This window comes from Archocentrus centrarchus, chromosome 24 (genome assembly GCF_007364275.1).
Source record: "Archocentrus centrarchus isolate MPI-CPG fArcCen1 chromosome 24, fArcCen1, whole genome shotgun sequence".
NCBI classification, from domain to species: Eukaryota; Metazoa; Chordata; class Actinopteri; order Cichliformes; family Cichlidae; genus Archocentrus; species Archocentrus centrarchus.
The window spans coordinates 17464207-17485555 of NC_044369.1; the positions used below are offsets into that span (position 1 = coordinate 17464207).

At 39.3% G+C, this 21349-nt stretch overlaps 1 protein-coding gene across 1 annotated transcript; it reads right to left on the reverse strand.

Moving 5' to 3' along the window:
- Positions 1-1136: 1136 nt before the first annotated feature.
- Positions 1137-20020, reverse strand: rp1l1b (rp1 like 1b). The gene is made up of 4 exons (XM_030720970.1): positions 19883-20020; positions 17383-18059; positions 13803-13968; positions 1137-13625 (listed from the first exon to the last, which is right to left on the reverse strand). Exons 2-4 carry the CDS (start codon positions 17872-17874, stop codon positions 1471-1473), a joined length of 12813 nt encoding a protein of 4270 aa, XP_030576830.1. The 5' UTR covers positions 17875-18059; positions 19883-20020; the 3' UTR covers positions 1137-1470.
- Positions 20021-21349: the final 1329 nt, after the last annotated feature.

Sequence of the window (21349 nt, forward strand, 5' to 3'; positions counted from 1 at the left end):
TCAATAACAGAAATAGTACCATATTATATCAAGTTTTGCACAGCATAGCTCATACATAGTGTCGTGTTCTGTCTAATGCTCAGAATTGAAGGTAATATGTAGTAAAATACTCTATGACTAATAGTTATTAAAAATATCAGTCCAGTTTAGCTATGCGTAACATTATATACATTCAAGTTTTACATATTGTTGCATGAGCAGCTTTTGCTTTGCAGATGTCCCGTCTTGCACTTGCTGTAGTACACTGTAAACCCGGATAAGTTGAATCTACTTAAAAAAACCAAGGTAACTCGTTGCCTTAAATTTTTTAAGTAATGAAACAGTTTATTTAACTCAGCCTGTTAAGTAAGCACTACTCCATTTCTAATTGAATTAAATTGTATGTTCTAATTGACCAAACTTATATTTTATAGTTCATGAAAAAATAAAATGTCTTTTGATCAATCAATCCCCCTATCCTTTTCATGGTTGTGTGGGGGTGGTGGGGGCTGGAGTCTATCCCAGCTGACAAGACAGTAAGATGCAGGGTACACCCCATACAGGTCACCAGCCTGTTGCAGGGCTGACAGACAACCATTCACACCTGTGGGCAATTTAGAGAGACCAATTAACCTGACTCCAGTAATTACATGTCTTCAGATTGTGGGAGGAAACCCATATAGACACAGAGAGAACATACGTGAGTCCACACAGCAAGAGATAACTATTCTAGCTGTGAGGCAGCAGTGCTAACCACTACGCCACTATGCTGCCCAGTAAGACAAATATTTTTTACAGTGTTGAACTGTGTCTGTTTAAATTTGGTAAATAAACATGATAAAACTCAGCCCTGCTGAATGCTGGTACATTAACATTTACAAATACCATTTGTCCATGGAACAATAAAAAACTATACGAGAGAGCGTTGTGAACAAAAACACCAAATGTCTTCTATTCCAAACAGCAAGAGGCCTGGGCCAAGCCAGAATTGAACCCAGACCTTCTAGAAGGCATTCTAGCTGTGAGGCAGCACTGCTAACCATCATGCCACCATGCAGCTGTGCATTAAGCCAGTCTGTTAAATCTGGTATAAACTAGATTTTTAGCAGGTGCAAAACTTGATGATATTAAGTTGTTTGAACTCAAACACATGATTACAATAAGATAGACCATCAACAAGTACAGTCTACTCAGCATTAACAAGTAATGTTCACATTCTAGGCAATTTTAAGTAATATGAACTCAATATTTTTAAGTGGAATCAAAATCTGGGTTTACAGTGTATCTCATGCTGGACCAAAGTGCTTACTGTTTTTAGTGCTTGTGCTAGGAGGTAATAATACTGCACTAGATTTAAAATAATCTGCATCAGTCCTTTTGCTTTATTTCCTCTAGAAGACCCAACTTAAAATATCAAGAATACCCCTCATTTTTTCTCCTGTATCTCACTTTCTGTCAGTCCCTTTTAGCTTTGGCAGAGTCACAGACAAATTATCTCTCTTTCAAACTCTTTGTCTCAAGGCTTGTAACGTCATCTTGGCTGTTTATTTCAGGCTCCGAATCTTCAACATCACCGTAAGTGCCATCCTCAGATTCTGCGGTCTCTTTGATCAAAGTATCAAGTGGCTTTAGCTCTTCTTTAGATACTCTTTTAGCTGCCTCTTTATTGTTTACCTTTCTGGTAACCAAAGGAAGCTGTATGTCACCAGTTTCTTCCTCTGGTTCATCTGAGTCTTCATCTGCTTCATCTTCTCCATCAGCTGAATCTCCCTCCTTTTCACTCCAGTCTTCATTGGGTGTCTCGGTTTCCTCATCCTCTTTTTCAGAAGCTTCAGAATCCTCTTTGTCATTATTGTGCCTTCCATCTGGGATGTTAATGCACTCACATTGTGTAACACTTTTTTCTCTCTGTCCACTTACATCATCATCTGCTTTGTTTTCACTGTTTTCTTCTTTGGTTTCTGATTTTTCCTCCACGTCCCCATCTTCTTCTGGTTTCAGTTCCACCACGTCGTCGGTGTTTTCTGTTTCATCATAAGTATCTTCTTGATGCTCATCAGTCACGTCACCTTCTTGGCATGTACATTCTGCACTATCAGCATTAGTATCCGATTCACTGACAGCATTCTGTCCCTCATCTTGTTCAGATTCATCTTCTGTGTCATCTGTAGATTCCAGCTTTCCTGTTCGACTTTCTCCAGCCTCCTCTCCTGCAGATGTACCTTCTGCTCCAGATTCTTCTCTGCTATCACTTTCAATCACCTCATGCCCTCCTGCTTCAGGTGCTCCTGACTCTTCCTCTGCGGTTTCATGCTTTTCAGTCTCGCCTTCTGTAGTTACAGCCTCTGCACAATCTTCACAAGTTGCTGTGGACCCCCTTTTACATTCATTTTCACCCAATTCCACCTCTTCCTTTACAAGTTCTTCAGATTCGTCTCCAGTTGTTTCACCTTCTACTAGTTTCTCACTGTTGGATTTGTTATCTTCTTCACTTCTTTCTTTTTCTTTGTACTCTTCGGCACCACTGCTTTCCCCAATTTTTTCAGAGGATTCGGTCTCATCTGACTCACTTTTGGTTTCATCAGCTTCATCCTCAATTTCAGCTTCACTTGTGAGAGCAATCTCATTTTTTTCAGTAATGCCATCATCACTTGTTTTTTCATCAGTTTCCTTCTCATCTGACTCAGACTCACCTGAACTGCTGGCCTCTGCAGGTGTGTCATTCTTGGCTGTGTCTGTCATGTCTTCTGCTTCATCTTCCTCTTCAGCACCAGTGGCCTCATCAACAGCTTCTTTCTTCAGCTCATCTTCACTTTTGACAGCAGTCTCTTTCACTTCAGCAATCTCATCTTCTGATTCAGAGTCATTTGCACTGGTGGCTTCCACACCTGCAGCTATGTCAGAGTCATGTTCAGTTGTAGCTGCATTATCAGCTTCTTCTGCTGCGCTGTTATCTTCAGCATCATTATCACTTGTGACAGCCGTTGTGGTTTCTTCGACATTGTCGTCTTCAGCAGCATCTCCACTAAGTTCATTCTCACTTGTAACAGCGATCTCCTTTTTTATCACTCGCTCATCTTCAGTTGTTTCTTCAGCTGGCTCTGTGGTATCATCCTCCTCTGTTGTCTCATCTTCATTCATGGTGGCATCTAAATCTTCTCCTGAATCATCCTCAGTGACAGCACCAGTCTCTTCTCCATCATCAGCCTTCTCTGCTTCCAAAGCTTCCTCATTGTCAGACTCTTCTGCTGCAGTTTCATCCTTAGATCCACCTTTTCCTGCTGAAGAAATCTCTTTATCTGCAGCTGCCTCGTCTTCAGTTGATGCTACTTTGTCTGGTTCTTCTGATGATTTGTCTGTGTCATTGTGTTCATCTGCAGACTCCTCTGCACTGATGGCAGGAATCTTCTCTTCATCATTGACTATTCCTTTATCTACAGCCTCATCTGCCTCAGATTCATGTTCACTTGTGGCCACCATGCTGCTCTCTACAGCTACATTTTCATCTTCAGCTGTGGATGTTTCAAAAGTGCCTTCCGTAACTTCATGTTCACTAGTAGCAGCAATCTCTCTTTCTACAACCAGCTCATCTTCAGTGGTTATTATTTCAGATGGTTCATTTGACAGATCATTACTTGTGGCATCATTCTCCTCTTCATCTTCATTTGTAGTGGCATCTAAATCTTCTGCAGAGTCATCTTCACTGGTAGCACCAATTTGTTCTCCATCATCAGTCTTCAGTCCTTCTACAGCTTCCTCACTGTCAGATTCATGATCAGTTGAGACTACCATAACAGTCTCCTGGTTTGCAATTTCATCTTCAGCATTTTCATCCTTTGAGTCCCCTTTTCCTGTGAGAGCAGTCTCTTCTTCTACAGCTGTCTCATCTTCAGTTGTTGCCAGAGCACCTGGTTCTTCTGCAGATTCATCAGCTGTAGCTGTGTCATCGCTTTCATCTGCAGACTCCTCTTCGCTGATGGCAGAAATCTTCTCTTCATCAGGGACTATTCTTTCTTCCAGGACCTCATCTTTCTCTGATTCGTGTTCACTTGTGGCTTCTGTGGTGGTCTCAACTGCTGCCTTTTCATCTTCTGTAGTAGCTTCAGCAGACTCTTCATCTGACTCATCTTCACTCAAAACAGCAATGTCTTTCTCTGCAGGAATTTTACCTTCACTTTCTGCTTCTTCTTTTAAAAATTCATCAACTATAGCTATGTCATCATTCTCTGCTGTCTCCTGCATTTTGCTCTGCAATTTCAAATGCACGCTCTTGTTGACCTTCAACAACCCTGCTTTGCTTTCTTCTAACGTGGTGTTTTGTTCAGCTGTTGCTGCCACAACACACGTGTCTTCATCTTGAACTGTAAAGCCTTCAGCAAACTCTTCCTTAGGCTTATCTTCACTTGACGCTTCAGTGTCTTCACTTTCACCTTCTTCTATTGGTCCGTTTAATAATTCCTCAGTTGTGGCATCATTCATCAGTTGCTCTTTCTGAATTTTTATTTGCATGATCATCTGCATTGATGGCAGCAATGTGTTCTTTACTGTTAACCATTCCTTCTTTGCTGCTTTTTCTTCAGGTCCATGCTTAGTAGCAGATGCTAGAATAGTCTCTTCTGCTGAAGTCACTTCTGCTTCTTCTTTGGGATTATCTTCACCTGTAACCACAATATGTTTTACCATTTGTTTTGGAAGTTCATCATTTGACCTGATAGCTTCAGCAAAGTCTTCTTCACTTGTGGCTACAATTTGTACAACTTTCCCTGATTCATTTGGTTCATTCAGCAATTCTTCAGCTGTGGCATCATTTTCATCAGAATTTTTTTCAGGCAGTTCTTTGATGCTGTGTTCTTCTGCTTCACTCTCTTCAGAAACATCTTTCTGAACTGCATCTTGACGTATATCATCTTCAGTGTCTTGATGTACTTCATCCCCTTCCACTTGTCTTAAAGTTTTAACTATAACTTTTTCTACAAGGGTTTCTGCTGCTTTTGTTTCATGAACATTTCCAGGGTGAGATGTACACTTGATTGCTGTAAGAACAGGTACAGTTGTTATCAAATCTGCCAGAATAGGTGACCCAGATGTCATTTTTTTCTTAATGCATGTTTCACACTGACAGCATTCGTCATCGTTTTCACTGCGCTGGTCACTGTAAGATGTCCCTGTTGCTGAATCATCACTTTTTTCTGCATGTGAATCAGCTGATTGTTTGAGCTTGACCTTCAGTTTCCGCCTTCTCTCCTCTGCTTGTGTTGTTGAAGCATGGGATTTTGCCTCTTTAGGAGGTCTTGGTTCGCCTTTTTGTGCTTGAATTTTCCACAGTTCTCTGTCAATACTTGCTTGGATTCTTTTGTGGACTTCAGCTTTAAGTTCATTTATCATACTGTCAAGCTGCTCATTATCTCCTAAGTTCCATCGAGCTTTGAACTCATTCATTGCTTTGATATAATGTGTCATGAACTGTTTTTCAATTTTATTTAATAAGGTTAAGACCCAAACAGGATCATCTTGTGAAATCATTTTGGCTAACTGTTCTCTTTCTATGAGGAGAGGACTGTCAGAATTGCTGTTCTCTGAAGAATCTGTTTCAACTTCTGGAAGTTGTTGGCCATTGCTGAAATCTCCTGAACTCTTTTTGGAAGAGTTTGAAGAATGTGGTGTTTCAGATTGTTCTCTTGGAATATCATTGCTTGCTGGATAACTTGCTGGATAATCTTCCTTTTGTTCATCTTCATACATTCCTTCTTCATTTCTCACTGGTAGAGCCTGAACATCTCCCTCTGCTTCAACTTCATAGACCTGTTGTACCTTCATAAACATATCCACAGTGGTGTTAGGTTGAAACACAACATGATTCACATCATTCCCACTCTTTACACCATCACTGCTGTTCCCAGAACCTGTGGAGCCACTGTTGACATCGACACCAGAGGATGACGTACGATTGAAGTCATCATCCGCAGAATGGGGAAGATCCTTCTTTAACACATTTTCATTTTCAGGAGGATCACAAAGCCAAAGAGACTGAAGAATACCCATTAGCTCTTGATACCTTTCATCCTTTTCACTGGCATTTTTTGGATCATGGTCTATTAGCTGCAGCTTCACAAGGCAGTCCAAAAAACCTCTAGCTGAAGTGCTCAGCTTACGTCCATACACTGGAGAAATTTCTGGTAAACTGTTGCATCTGTCTAGCTTTGGATTTAAAAGTACTTTCATGACTTGTATGGAAGAGTTAAATATTTTAGAGGCATCGTCTGTCTCAGTACAGTCATTATCATCTTCCTGTTGTGTCTCTTCACTTGTTTGGCAGTTGTCATTAGGAACACTTTTCTTCACCTCTCCTTCTTTTGAGCCTTTTGAATTCTCAGCTGCATTGTTTTTATCCACTCTGTTAATTTCCTCTGTTGTGGGGACAGGTTTTTGTCCATCGCAGTTTTCATCAAATTCCTCCATGTCATCTATTTCACCCTCTGCTGGCAGTGTTTTTAACCATTCATTTACAACCTCAGTAGGGGATGTGTTGGGTAGGCTAGATGGGACAAGGTCAAAGTCATCAGCTTCTGTACTCTTGTGTTGGTATTTGCTGCTTCTGTCAGTTTTCTTGTCCGTGTCCCTGCTTTCTTTAGTGTCCGTGTCACCATTTATCCTTTTAGGAACATTACATTTGGATTCACTGCGTACTGGAGACTCACAGATCTCCTTGATAATATCTGAACTGGACAGAGTTTGTGACAAGTCACTTTCATTTGAGTTTGTATGAGATATGACATGGTGTTTATTTCCTTTCGGCTGCTTTGCTCTCTGACTTTCTGACACTGATGAATGGGTACCAGACTTTGGTTTGGCAATAACCTCTGCAGCTGGATTTTCTTTGCCCTGTTTGCTTGACTTCTTTGTCAAGTGACTACTGCTCTCACACAAAGTAGATGGGCTCTTCTCTTTCAAATTCAGAACTTCTGGATTTAGTGAAAAAACACTGGTCTTCTCAGAAGAAAAATCAGTAGCTGTGGCACTTTTCTTTCCACTAATCTCAGATGTTTTTGACTTTTTTGAAGAAGCTGAAACCTTGGACTTTGATGATATGGCTGTAGATGCTCTGTTTTCATTTTCCCCAATGGTCACAACAGGGACATCTGATTTGCTTAATGTGTCTGATTTTTTTGATTTTACTGACTTATTTGAACTTGCTGATGCAGCAGTTGGTGCTCTCTCAGATATCTCTTCAGTGTCCTCTTCATTAGGATGGTCAGAACTGTTTGTAGTAGGAATTTCAGGAGCTTGTAATTTATTTGATTTTGTTGAACTAACCGCTTTCGCTGAGTTGGTTGACATGGCACTGTGTGCTCTTTCATCAGCGTCTTTATCCAGTCCAAGCCTTTCAGCGGGGGTTGTTACAGATATGTTTGATTTTTTGGTTCTTGCAGAAGTGTTTGACTTCACTGATAAAACACTTGGACTCCTCTGTGTTTGATCTGCATTATCAACTATTTGCTCCAATGCTTTGGATTTCCCTGATCTTTGAGAAGCTTTTGATTTTGTAGATACTGATGTTGCATTTGACTTGGCGGACACTGAGCTCAGTGCTCTGTTCTCAGTGTCTTCTTCTCGGTTTTCATCAGTGACATTGGAACTATTTTCAGTAGATATCATGGATACACCAATTGTTGCTTGCTCCACGTTTTCCTCCTGATTTTCCTTACCTGCAGAGGGTCTTGACCTGCCAGATTTTGCAGAAATGTTTGATTGTGTTGATTTGGCAGATCGGGCTGATTTTGCTGACAGGGAACTTGGAGATCTTTGTACAGTGTCCACATCATTGGCATTGTTGTCTTCTGAAGGTATTTCACAAGTTACTGAGCTCCTTGATGAAACAGAAGTATTTGATTTGTTTAATTTGTCCGACATGCTGCTTGGTGACCTCTCCTCGGTTTCTTCTTCAGCTGGCACATCTGTGGCTTTTAAGTTAGTTGATTTTACTGATTTGGCTGACTGTGTTGATTTGACAGACCTTACACTCTGTGGTCTATCTTGAGTTTCCTCTTCATTGTTCCTTTCATCAGCAGTTTTCGCAGAACAAACTTCAGAAGACTTCGATTGAACTGATTTAGCTGACAAAGCACTGTTAGCTCGCTCTGTTGTTTTCTCATGATCAGTAACATCTTCATTAATATCAGAGGCATGTGTCTTATTAGATCTTTCAGAAATATGAGAAACATTTGATTTCACTGACATAACACTTGAAGTTCTTTCTTCAGTTTGCTGTTTGTCATTCTCTTCATTGGAGTTCTCACACTTCGGTACATTTGAAACATCAGAACATTTTGACTTTTTGGATTTTGAAGAAATATTTGACTTGATTGTGTGTGTTGATAATGAGCTTGCTCTCCCTTCAGTCTGAGCATCAGCAATTTCAGTGCTGTGTTCAGAAGGGATGTCAGTAGCTTTTGATTTCTTAGATTTCACAGAAACATTTGACTTGGCTGATTTTGTAGATTTTACTGATGTAGTGCTTGTAGGTCTTTCTGTGTTCTCAGGATCATAAACTCTTTCTTCTGCTGGGGCAGCCAATACTTTTGAGTTATTGGATTTAGCAGAAATATTTGACTTTGCTGACACTGCACTGTCTGCTCTGTTTTGAGTTTCATCCGTATCATTGCTTCCCTCTGGTGTTTTATGCTCAGAACGAGCTTTTGAAGTATTGGATCTTATAGATATTGTAGATGCCTTTGATTTAGGTGTGGTGACCCTCTCTTCAGCTGGAACCTCTGCTGAACATTTTGATCTACTTGATCTTTCAGAAATATTTGACTCGACTGAATGAACTGACATTGAACTTGCTGATCTGCTTTCATTGTGCTCCTCTTCCTTTGTCTTTTCGGCAATGAGATCACATGGAGTGGCAGAAGATTTTGATTTCTTTGAACCTTTTGAAGCATTTGACTTTGCTGATTTTGCTGAGCTGACAGACATGTTACTTGGAGACCGATCTTCGTGGTCCTCCTGATCACAAGTATGGTTTTCAGCTGGACAATGCAATACTTTTGACATTGAAGATTCTTCAGAAATTGCTGACTTCTCAGTTTTTGCTGACAGTGCACTCTGTGCTCTTTCTTGAGTTTCATTTTTCACATCTCCTACATCAGGAATGTGAACAGCTGTGCCAGACTGACTTTTAGATGCATTTGATTTGACTGATTTTGTAGAAGCATGTGACTTTGCTGATTTAGCTGACAAAGCACTGGGTGATCTTGCAGACCTTTTAGATCTCTCAGAAACATGTGACTGAACTGATTTGGCTGATAAGCTGCTCTGTGCTCTTTCTTCACTTTGCTCTCTGTTATTTTCTTCTTCAGAGCTCTTTGGACTCTCTTTAACTGGAGCATCAGGAGATCGCTTCGATTTCTTTGATTTTGCAGAAATAGTTGACTGGGTAGACAGTGAGCTAATTGCCCTCTCTTCAATCTCACTATTAACAGGTCTTTCCACAGTATTATCAATGCAGTCTCCTAAAAGAGATTCAGAAATGTTTGACTTCACTGATCTTTCTGATCTAATTGACAAATTGCTTGGAGCTCTCTCTGTGGGTTCCTCATGATCAACTGTATTTTCTTCCAGTCTTGTTGATCTACTAGATTTTGCAGAAACTGATGACTTTTCAGTTTTGAGTGACACAGCACTCTGTGACCTCTCTTGAATTTCATCTTCACCATCTATTTCATCAGTGTTGCCACACTTAATTTCAGAGACATTTGATTTGACAGATTTGTTTGACGCACTGGACTTTGCTGATTTAGCTGATAAAGCACTAGGTGATCTATCCACAGCGTTTTTAGATCTCTCAGAAACATGTGACTGAACTGATTTGGCTGATAAGTTGCTTTGTGCTCTTTCTTCAGTTTGCTTATTGTCATTTTCTTCATCAGAGCACTCTGAGTGTTCTTTAGATGGAGGATCAGCAGATTGTTTTGACTTGTTTGATCTTGCAGAAATATCTGACTTAACTGACTGGGCAGATGCTGATCTCATTGTCCCTTCTTCACTCTCCCCTTCAACAATTCTTTCTTGACAATTGTCATCATTCTCTTCCAAGAGAGCTTCAGAAACATTTGATCTTTTAGATGTTGCAGAAACATTTGACTTGGCTGATTTTTCTGATCTTACTGACAGATTGCTTGGCACTCTTTCTGTGGGTTCCTCAACTGTATTTTCTTCCAATCTTGTTGATCTACTAGATTTTGCAGAAACTGTTGGCTTTTCAGTTTTGTCTGACACAGCACTCTGTGGCCTCTCTTGAGTTTTATCTTCACCATCTATTTCATCAGTATTACTGGAGTTAACTTCAGAAATATTTGATTTGACAGATTTGTTTGAAGTATGCGACTTTGCTGATTTGGCCGACAAAGCGCTGGGTGATCTATCTGCAGACTTTTTAGATCTCTTAGAAACATGTGACTGAACTGATTTGGCTGATAAGCTTCTTTGTGTTCTTTGTTTTGTTTGCTCGTTGTCATTTTCTTCATCAGAGGTCTCTGGTTTTTCTCTAGCTGGAGCATCAGCAGATTGCTTTGACCTATTTGATCTTGAAGAAATATCTGACTTAGCTGACCTGGAAGAGATCACACTCACTGCTCTCACTTCACTTTCACCTTCAACAATTCTTTCCTCAGGATCATCAACACAGGCTTCCAAGCAAACTTCAGAAACATTTGATCTTTTAGATGCTGCAGAAGCATTTGACTTTGCTGATTTTCCAGATCTGACCGATAAATTGCTTGGAGCTCTCTCTGTGGGTTCCTTATGATTAGATATATTTTCCTCTGCAGAATGATCTTTTGACTTAGGAAATTTCGCAGAATTAGTTGATTTTGCAGATCTGTCTGATATTTCACTCTGTGCTCTCTCTTGAGTCTCCTCTTCACCGTATCTTTCATTGGAAATATCAGTAGCTTTGCAAGAGCAAATGTCAGAAGTATTTGTTTTGTTAGATGTTTTTGAAGCATGGGACTTTGCTGATTTAGCAGACAATGCACTTGGTGCTCTCTTTGCAGATATTTCAGAAACATGTGACTGAAATGATTTGGCCGATAAGCTGCTTGGTGGTCTTTGTTCAGTTTCCTCTTCACTGTTTGTTTCTTCGAGTGTCTCAGTACCTTCTTCAGCTGGAACACAAACAGGAGATTTTGAGTTATTTGATTTTGCAGAAATATCTGACTTAACTGACAATGAGCTCACTGATCGTCCTTCAGTCTCCCCTTCCATATTAATTTCTCCAGTAGCATCACCATAGGTTTCAGATGGAACTGCAGATTTCATAGTTGAAGCGGAAGCATTTGATTTTAAAGATTTAGCAGATGCAGTTGATATACTGCTTGGAGGTCTTTCTCCATCTTCATCATTACCTTCATCATTTTCTTCTGCTTCAACATCAGTGGGCATTGACATATTAGATTTGGCTGAAGTTTTTGACCCTGTTGATTTGGCTGACACATTTGACCGTGCTGATTTTACTGACAGCGAACTAGGTCCCCTCTCCTCTCGATGTTCTGCATGTTCTGATTTGCTAGATTTTGCAGAAATATTGGACTTCACAGACTTTGCTGATTTGACTGACATTATGCTTTGTGGTCTTTCTCCACTTTGCTCTTGAGTATTTACATCATCTGAAGTGTCAGCACATTCAGTAGCATGGGGATCAGGCCTCTTGGATCCTTTAGACCTTGCAGATGAATTAGAGTTAGTTGACATGGCACTTGTTGCCTCCCTTGTTTCTTCTGTGGCTTTTGACTTTCTAGATGTTGCAGACTCATTTGACTTGACAGACCTAGCTGACATTACGCTTGGTGTTCTTTCATCTTCTTTATTTTCGGTTTGAAGATCAGACAACATTGAACTTTCTGATTTGGGTGACATGACACGAGGAGAATCTTCAGTTACTTCAGATATTTCTTCTTCATTTTCTCTAGGCAGACCTTCAGAAGTTTCTGACTTTTTAGACTTTGCTGAAGTGTTTGACTTCCCGGACATCGTGCTTTGTGTTCTTAGTTCAATTTCATTCTCAGCTGAGTTTTGAAAGCTTTCCTCTGCAGATGCCTCAGATGACTCTATAGAGTCGTCTGAGGGCACACTGGCCCTCTGCTGAGTTTCCTCCTCTGCTTCTTTTTCACCTGGGAGAGAAGATCCCCTTGATCCTTTGGATTTAATAGACGTCTTTGACTTTGATGAGATGGGACTTAACACTTTTTCTTCTTCAACATCTTCCCCTGATTTATGCTCTTTAGGTGCTGCTTCTGACTTCACAGATTTTTCAGATTTAGAGGATTTAACAGATATGCTGCTCAATGGTCTTTCTTGCATTTCTTTGTCATCACATGCTTGGGATCCTCCAGCTACAACATCCAAAGCATCAGATTTGGATGTTGTTGAGGCATTTGAATGGAGTGACATGGCACTTTTAGACCTTTTCTCCTCTTCATCCTTTGTCTCGGTGTCCTGTATTTTGCCAGATGTATGTGATCCGCAAGAGGCATTTGATTTTAAAGACATGGCACTTGAACAGTCTCTTTCTATTTCACCTTCTTCTTCAGCTTGAATGTTAATTTGTTCTTTTGTATTTTCCTCAGATACTTCACAATGACAAATGTGTGAGGGTTTTGATTTTTTTGATGTACTAGATTGTCCTGAAGCATTGGATGCTGTATCTTGAGGACTCTCGGGTGGATTTTGTGACACAGTATTCAAAACTCCACCTTCAGGGGTCTCTGCCGTTTCAGGTTTGCTGTTCTGAGAAGATGCTCTTAAAGCACTTGATGGATTATCAGCATCCTCATCATTTTGATTCTCCTCATTGTTTGTTGTTATTTGAGAAGCACTAGTAGCAGATCTTGTTTGTTCTTCTTGCTCCGATTTCTCATTTATGCAGTTATACAAATTGTTGTTGTCTAAAGTGGAAGATTGCACACTGCACTTTGGTGAGCAAGTCTCACTCCTGATGGTGCAGTACTCTACAGTTTCAGCTGCCTCGATAGTCTGCTTTACACGAGTCTCTCTCTCCACCACTTGTTCAGTAAGCTCTTCGCTTGATCTAGACACTACTGTCTTTCTAGAGACCACTGTATGTGAAGATGCACTTGAGCTGGAAGTTTGAATGCACTGACTTGCCCCATGTGTTCCTGGTACATTTTTCCAGAATTCATAATTCTGGTCTTGACTGCAACAATGAGGGCAGTAAGGTTCTTCTCCATGTCTCTGATACTGCTGACTGAAGAAATGTTCATCTGGCTGAACAGCAGAGATTTTTTCAGATTCAAGATAATTTGCAAAATATGGGTTAGTGTTTCCTTGGAGGTACTCACAGGTCCTGCCTGTGGTCTTTCTTACTTCTGTGGACCAATGTAATGTTTCGTCATTTTGCAGTCTAAAGCGCACATTCATCTCCATAGACAAACTGCCATCTTTATTAACATGAACACGTTTCTCTATATCATCTTCCCTCGCCCCATCATTAGTGGGTGGGCAAGAGGTGACATTATCTGGAGAGTCATATCCATCTGGTTCTGACTTGTCAGATGACACTGACTGCCTGGTAGCTTTGTTCCTAGATTCCAGGTTTGGATGGATGACACTTTTCTTTGCAGGAAGTCCTTGAGCCATAAAAAAGCCATAAAAAAAAGACAAATATTCCAGATTAGGACTTTTGGTAATGTACAATATAATCATTTAATACAGATCCTAGACAAGCATGCACGGTATATTTTTCAATAGTGCTACTTTGTACTCACTACTAAGAATTTAATTAACATGTAAACAGTTTTCCTTACTGTCCTGTCCGTCAGCGCAGCCACTGGAGCGTGACCTCACGCTCAGCTTTGGGAGTTTGTCATCAGATGCTTTCTGAAAGTTCTCCACAATCGATGGGTGAGAAGGTTCCCGTCCCATACAGACGAGTACGCTGGGGCACTGCAGAAGACTCTGAACACTGTCGATCTGAAACAAAACAACAAAAAGGACACAAGCAAAAATGATCAAAAATAATTAACCATCCATCCATCCATTTTCTTCTTCAGTTTATCCAATTAATTCATCATTAAAAATAAATCATAATTAGCAAAAGTAAGCATTTTAACTGCCATCTGAAAGTGAAAACTCATTAGTGTTAGCATTGAGTGTATTAATTGATTTCTGGCTGTCACTGTTTTGATTCAAAACTGTTTGAAATAATAAACTATACGATGCAGGGCAGATAGCTTTTCACGGAGCAAAGAAAGCTTTTTATAATTATAATCAGAAAATATTATAATTTCTGATTATATTATAATCAGAAAATCTTCATTGTGTCAGGACATTGCCACCTTTTGAACACAATGTCAGGGTTTTAAGTCCCTGCCAAAGAAGATGTGTGATTCATGCAGTGAGTCAAGACAAGGCATCTGTCCTAATCCCGGATGATCTCTGTGAAATGACGGTGCATTCTTGCAATGGTGAGCTGCCATTGTGAGCAGCATGAGCGTGGCTCAGCAGTATCTCCAGCTTGCTGAGTGTGCAAAAGAGTTTGACTAAATGGCCTGGGAATTTATACATATTGATACCTCAGTCACAAAGATTTTGTTTGCTTTAGGATACCTCCAACTCCTATAAATGTGTCGAAAGACTGATAATAATATTGGACATCGTGCAAGGTAATTATGGTTGTTAGGAACACTGTCTGCTGTGTCATAGATAATTAACCTGAATAAATGAACATTAATCTGGGGGACAGTGTGTACTAACCTTCCATACAAATGCCTAGTAGGAGTAATCTTGATTAAAATACAAAAAAATCTCAATAATATTACCTTTTTTGTAATGCTGATTAATTTCCAAGCATATTTTAATATTAAGTGCTGCTGCTTACGCTCTCCACTAACAGCTATAAAATGCTGTGAAAGCGTGTAGCCCTGAAGTATCGAGTGGTTTGTTGATTTTATTTCGTTTATGTACAGTTGGTTTTGATGACAGTGCAGTTCTGAATTTTAAAGCCACTGCTGTTAAAGGCAGATGAATGGCTTCATCTGTGGTCACACGAAGCCCAGGTGAAGATAATTTATTGCCACTGTGGAAGACACATTTCTGAGACACCTTTGGTATCAAAGTAGGGGAGTTTCAACGTTGACCTGTTTCTTCTCTCTCAAAAATAGCACTGATATGATCAAGATTAATGGATTTTGGAGCAATCTCCACCGTCTGAGTGTATGTGTGAGGGAATATCCCCATTTCATTCCCTCACACCCTCATAGTATTTTATCTCACTTGAATTGGATTATAACTACTTGCAAAGTTGATTAATTATATTTTTTTGACTGTGCTTTTTGTACAAATTTACCTTATTTTCTTATAGCAGTTGCATTCGTGTCTCTCTGGATGAAATTACTGTACAGACAAAGAGGCTCATAGACCAATTAAACTCCAAGTAAAACAGATTGTCTCATAGATTTGGATGTATTAGTGAGCAAATGTCATCTTTTACTAAAATGCTTTATTGCAAGACTGAAAAATCATCTGTAAGTATTCATTTTATTTTGAGATCTGATGGCTGCAAAGTCCATAATTATGATCATTGCCCACCAGATCAGAAATCATATGATAATCGCACTAAGCAACTTTATTTTGATCTGCAGTGATCTATCATTGTTTGCAAACCTGTGGTTCCAGAGCTGCACGTGGCTCTTTTGCCCATCTCCATTAGCTCACTCTGACTTTGACCAAAAAATTAGATAAATATGAATATGGAAATGAACAATGATTTTTTTTTTTAACTTAATTTTTTAAGTTAAAAAAAATTTAAGTTAAAAAATGTGTCAGTAACTACTCCTTGGTGTAGTTACTGACACATTTGTCTTAATGATCATTTAAATATCACTGGTTTGAGACACAAACAAAGCCTCAGGAGTCACAACCTAGTGTACTCCCCAGTCCGGTCCCAAGTCCAAATAAATGGGAGGGTTGTATCAGGAATTAGATCCATTAACATGCGGATCCATCTGATGTGGTGACTCCTTGAGAAATAAGGGAGCAGAAAAAGGTACCTGTCATTGCTGTAAATGATCCTTTACATTGTCCTGTTGTAAAACTGTGTAGCCTGTACGCCGACTTAAAATAACAGTTTTATTACATGTGTCGGAACCTAAATGTACAGTATGGCCTGGCACATCCTCCATCAACTTAATATTACTGAACCTCAGTAGTGATGGTTTGCGTGGATGTATACACATAAATGGCTAATCTTGAAGTCCTCATAGCTATAGATTCCATATTATAAAAAAGAAAAGTCATAGAGGAAAATAGAGAGTTTAACAGTGCATGAACGGATTTGTTTTCTTTTACTGCCAGTACTGTTGGCTTACTGGCAATGAAAGATTTCTGGCTGGACTTTTCTTATTTTTCGGAAGTTTTTATTGAACTTGGCTACTTTTAGTTTGCTTATACAAATTTTAAAGCTATTAGGCTGCCATATGTATTATTATCAAGGTGGTTTTAATTCGAATCACGTACACAATTATAGACAGCCCTCAATGTGGCCCACATAGCTTTATAGGCACTGTGTTTCAAACTAGGCCTAAACATGATTAAAGTTTTTTTTCTATTCTTCACAATTGTTCCATTTAGTTAGTAATAAAGTAATAAAAAAATAAACAATTTTCAAATTTTTTTGGTCCTATAATTTCTTAAATGTAATAAAAATAAAGCTTTTTTACTGTAATAAAATTGCAAAAATGAAAGTACCCAATGATCTTAAATAGCCCACTGTGGGTTAGTCACATGTTAAAAGATTTGAATTAATTACACTTATTAAGGCTAATTTATTCTTAATAGGTCACCTTTCATTTAAGGATCAAATCTGTTTTGTGGTTCTTTGTGGATTGTTTTTTTTGTTTGTTTGTTTGTTTTATTTGTCCAAAACTGATCAAAATGTGTCTGTTCGATTTCAGTAAACTGCCACCGACAGCACACCAGAACCACCGGATCCTTCTCACTAGGGCTGATGGTTTCAAGCTTTTTTCCATTTAATTTGCCATCGATCACTATTTTTTTTTTTTTACTGTGAAACGTCACTGTGCATGTTGCTGTTTGCGCTTGACAAGCTACTGTATATGTGTATAATACTGCACATTAGAAGTTGTCTTACTCCAACAGTTATGACAATTTCAGATTTGCTCCTTCTTTTAAGTCCATTAAAACACAAATGAAGGTATTTGCTTAGAGTCAAGCATCAAAACCTCTCCCTGACAGCAGGAGTTTCCTGAACAAATCATAGAATAAAATCTCACAGAACTCCTGTAATCCCAGAAGGTTTGTGAGAGAAAAATCAAGAAACCTAAAGCAAATGTGTGATCTTCTAGCTCCAGGTGTTTATGACCTTACCTTGTGCCCACCCACTGTGTACAACTTCTTTACGTGGTACTGCATGAGCTCGGAAACTTCCTCTAAGAAAAGCCCAAAACTGCGTAGACCCCTGCGGTGCAAAATGATGGTCTTTCTGAATGAGGGGTCACTGTTCTTCATCAGCACCACCTTCTTATTGTATCGCTGATGATGAATATGGTGTTCATGGCCCAGGGGTGTTTCTTCAGGCCTGCTCGGCCCCCTGAGAACATAGTGGTGTGGATGATGGTGGTGACATAATGGGTGAGTGTGATAGAAAGGTGACAACTGAGTATCCACTGCTTCTAGGGCATGGGCGTGTGTACATTCAGAGCATAGGTAGCATTCAGCTACGGGTTCGTGATGGGTCACCATGCCATGTTGGGGGATCCTGGGAAGTCGGGTGCTGTGATGCTTGAAAGGAAGAGAAGACCTGTGGGAGCCTTCGCCCCCTACAGCATCAAAGCACTGGAAGTGATGTTTGTGGGACATTTTGGGTTTTCTTGATGTTGATGATTGGTTCTGTGCTCAGACTGGAGGAAGGATGAGCTCAGATGAGGAGAAGAAGGGCGCGGCTGAGCTTAGGAAAATGGTCCCGAAACATTGCCATGTTTCTCCGGAGATGCCTATAGCGAGGTGTCCCACTGCACATCTGCATGGCTTCCCTTCACCACAGACTAGAAAAAACATTTTTTTTTAAAAAAGATGTTAAAAAGCATTACATGCAAAATTTCAGTTATTACTATCATTACAACTACAAAGTTACAACTACAGTTATTCCCAAATTACAACTACAACTGCTAAAGTTTATGTGTTAGAAGGAGAAAGGATAAGAATCAAAAACATGACAGAAATTCCTGTTTTGGGAAATGCAGAATCTGCTGGTGAGAGATTTTCCAGAGCAAAAGATTTCTGGTTTCTTGACCAATCACATATAAGCAGTTTAACAGCTGGTGTGGAGGGCAAAACAAGGATTTGTTGAGTCCAAGTCAAATCCACTGGCTATTGTATGGTGATCATTTTAAATTCAAATTGCTTCTTAAAATTTACCTGCATTCGTAAACAATACCCAGTGGACAGATTAAGGAAGTCCTGAACTGGATGTCCATTATCCTCTATCCGGATGTCCTGACTACACCGGATGCCCCAAAAAACTGGCAATTGCCCCCAGAGGCTGAATTGGTGAGTTCAATGAAGCTGAAGTTAATCTAACCTTCATGAAGAATGGATTACTTAAGAGATTCACAGCCATTAAAATCACTTACACTCCAACATTACATTTTTAACATGCATGTACTGACTGCTGTGAAGATCAAAGAGCACATGAAGACAGGGATAATGAGGATACACCCACAAATAAATCCTTAAGTGACTTTAAATAACAAGCTTAAGTCTGCTCACAGTGGAAGTGGACATTACCTCAGTGACTGTGCCTGTCACTGACAAAAATACACTCTCAGACAGCTTCTCCTGCAATTAAAATTCAGGGATTACCTATAAAAAGCAGAGATATCTGCAATAGGCACAATGCATTCTTACAGTGACAATACTTGGAGGTAAAGACAGTTCATTGTTGCCAGATGGAAAGGGATGCAATCCCACTATGAAATGCAAATAAAAATCCTCTAAATTTAAAAATAAAAAAGGTAAAATAGGCTAAGCTTGATTGACACCTATAAAGAACAGGCTTGGCTGTTATCCTTGTTCTAGTATTAGCAATTTTATAGACCTGCGAGTCAAACAGTGTTTCCTGCAGCTGAACATTTTGGGAAAGAAAAAAAAAGGTTTTGTAATAAATATTCTCACATGTCATGTTGCCAGTCTTTTCTAGTTTAACCTATACCCACTTATATCCTCTAAAGGCTTTTGATTATCTTAGATAAAACATTTGTAGAAAAGATTTATATACACTCTATATATTGACACTGTCATGTTCAGTGTTACAGGTGTCACTTCTACCAGTGTAAACACAGCAAATAATAAAAGCTATTGAGGGGATAAGAATTGTAATGCTGTATTGCCAAACTTTAATGATGTACTTTTACTTTTTATTTAAAAATGACTGAGGTCATTATTCTGCAGATTGACTGCTGTCTAAATACATTAAATGCCAGTGATCTACCCACTGAAGAGCATTAAAGAAATACAAAATGAGTTTCTTTATTCACCAAATAAATATATATGTGGCATTGGATCCCTAGAATTATAGAAAGCACCCCTGGTAACTTGGACTCCCAGAAGAGTTCATGTATGCAGATGAGCCCACCCAGTTTAACAAGCACTGTTGCATCACGAAAAAAAACTACCCAGCATGTCTTAAATACTTAATTTGATCTTCTGCAAGTAAAACTGCACTTCATTGTTTCAGTCATTGCATTTCTCATGTTAGATATGATATTAATTAATAATGATATTAATTTACCAGCAATGCAGCAGTCCAGTCAAAATGTGCAGTACCTACAGTCAAAAGCATGCATATAGTCAGAGGAAGTATACTTACATGATCCACAGTTATAATCCAGACAAAACAACTCCCAAAACTACAGAATGAGAGGTGTAAACTCCCAGAGAAGCAGCATGGCTACTGCAAGGAAAGAGAAGAGAAACCAATGAAAAATCCTCCCTCGAGAAGCGGGCCTACCTGCTAATCAGATACATGGGACGCTAAGGATAGACTGAAAAGCCTCGCTAATCACTCTGAGATTGGACTGAAATCTGCTGAGGCTTTGGACACATGACTTGGACTTCACCATTGCATAAACACTCAGAAAAGCAACTGAAGGCTCAGTAAAATTCTTTAGCATGATTCCTTATTTATGTGTGTTTTGAGTCTCATATCACTTGTACCTAAGCAAAACATGGCAGCGTAGAAAAATGTGAAAAATTATATTCAACCTTTTCTTCTTGTGATTTGAATGTAATCTTGTTACTGTAACAACAGAACTTTAACTACATGCAAAAAAGATGATTTGACTTGGCTTATAACTAAGATGAGATTGAAGCATTTTTTCTATTTCCTTTTTCATCTTCCTTTCTTCTTATTGCTTCCGTAATTCCCAGAATAGCTTTTTAGTAATCATAAACATTACCTGCACTTGGTGCATCTCGGGTTCTCTTATCATTTGTCATAGTGGCAGTGTAGACAAGAAAAACCGTCTGAAGCCCATCACTGTCAGAACCAACTCTGACATGAGTCTGACATCAATCATTGTCAAAAGGGAGATAAACTGAAACCATCCTCTTATTCAAAGACAGATATAAAACTACAAAACATAAATTGCTGGTCTTTTATATAATCCAGTCCTTAGTGGGTTTTAAAATGAAATACAAATGAACAACAAGACATGATCTATTAAACCCTGTCATTATTCATGTAACAAAAAATAAGCAAAAATACAGACGCATAATGAGGTGTTTGTGCTATATGCTGTCTTTGGTTTTCACCAAATGTGGTGCTTTATGGGCAAATGTCTCATCTGTCCAAATGACATTGTTCCAGAAGTCTCGTGGTTTGTTCCAATTCAACCTTGCACACCTAAGCCATGCTGCAAAGATCACTGCTGGTGTCTTTCCTCCTTGGCACTGCGCTAACACTTACCTGAATTCTCCACACCAACAAACTTCCAACACTTCTGCTTTTATAGAGGTATAGAGGTGAATATAGGTTATTGCTTTAATAAATGAAACAATGGTCAATATAACTTGGTTTTGTATGTTTGTTTGTTTTTTTGACAAGTATTTCCTACAAAAAAAGCTGTTTGGCAAACACCAAAAACTGCATGTCACCGCAAACACCCATCTCCGCCATGTAGCACGGTGGTGGCAGCATCATGCTCTGGGGATGCTTCTCAGCTGCGGGCCCTGGAAGGCTTGTAAAGGTAGAGGGGAACATGAATGCAGAAAATTATCACCAAATCCTCAAGGATAGTCTGACTCAGCCTGAAACTATGACTCGGGAGAAGATTTA

Coding starts and splice junctions, on each gene's coding strand:
- rp1l1b (XM_030720970.1), bottom strand. CDS start 17,874: ATGTCCCACAAACATCACTTCCAGTGCTTTGATGCTGTAGGGGGCGAA. Junction 13,969..17,382: donor ACACAGTGGGTGGGCACAAG/GTAAGGTCATAA, acceptor GTTTTGTTTCAG/ATCGACAGTGTTCAGAGTCT. Junction 13,626..13,802: donor CTGCGCTGACGGACAGGACA/GTAAGGAAAACT, acceptor TTATGGCTCAAG/GACTTCCTGCAAAGAAAAGT.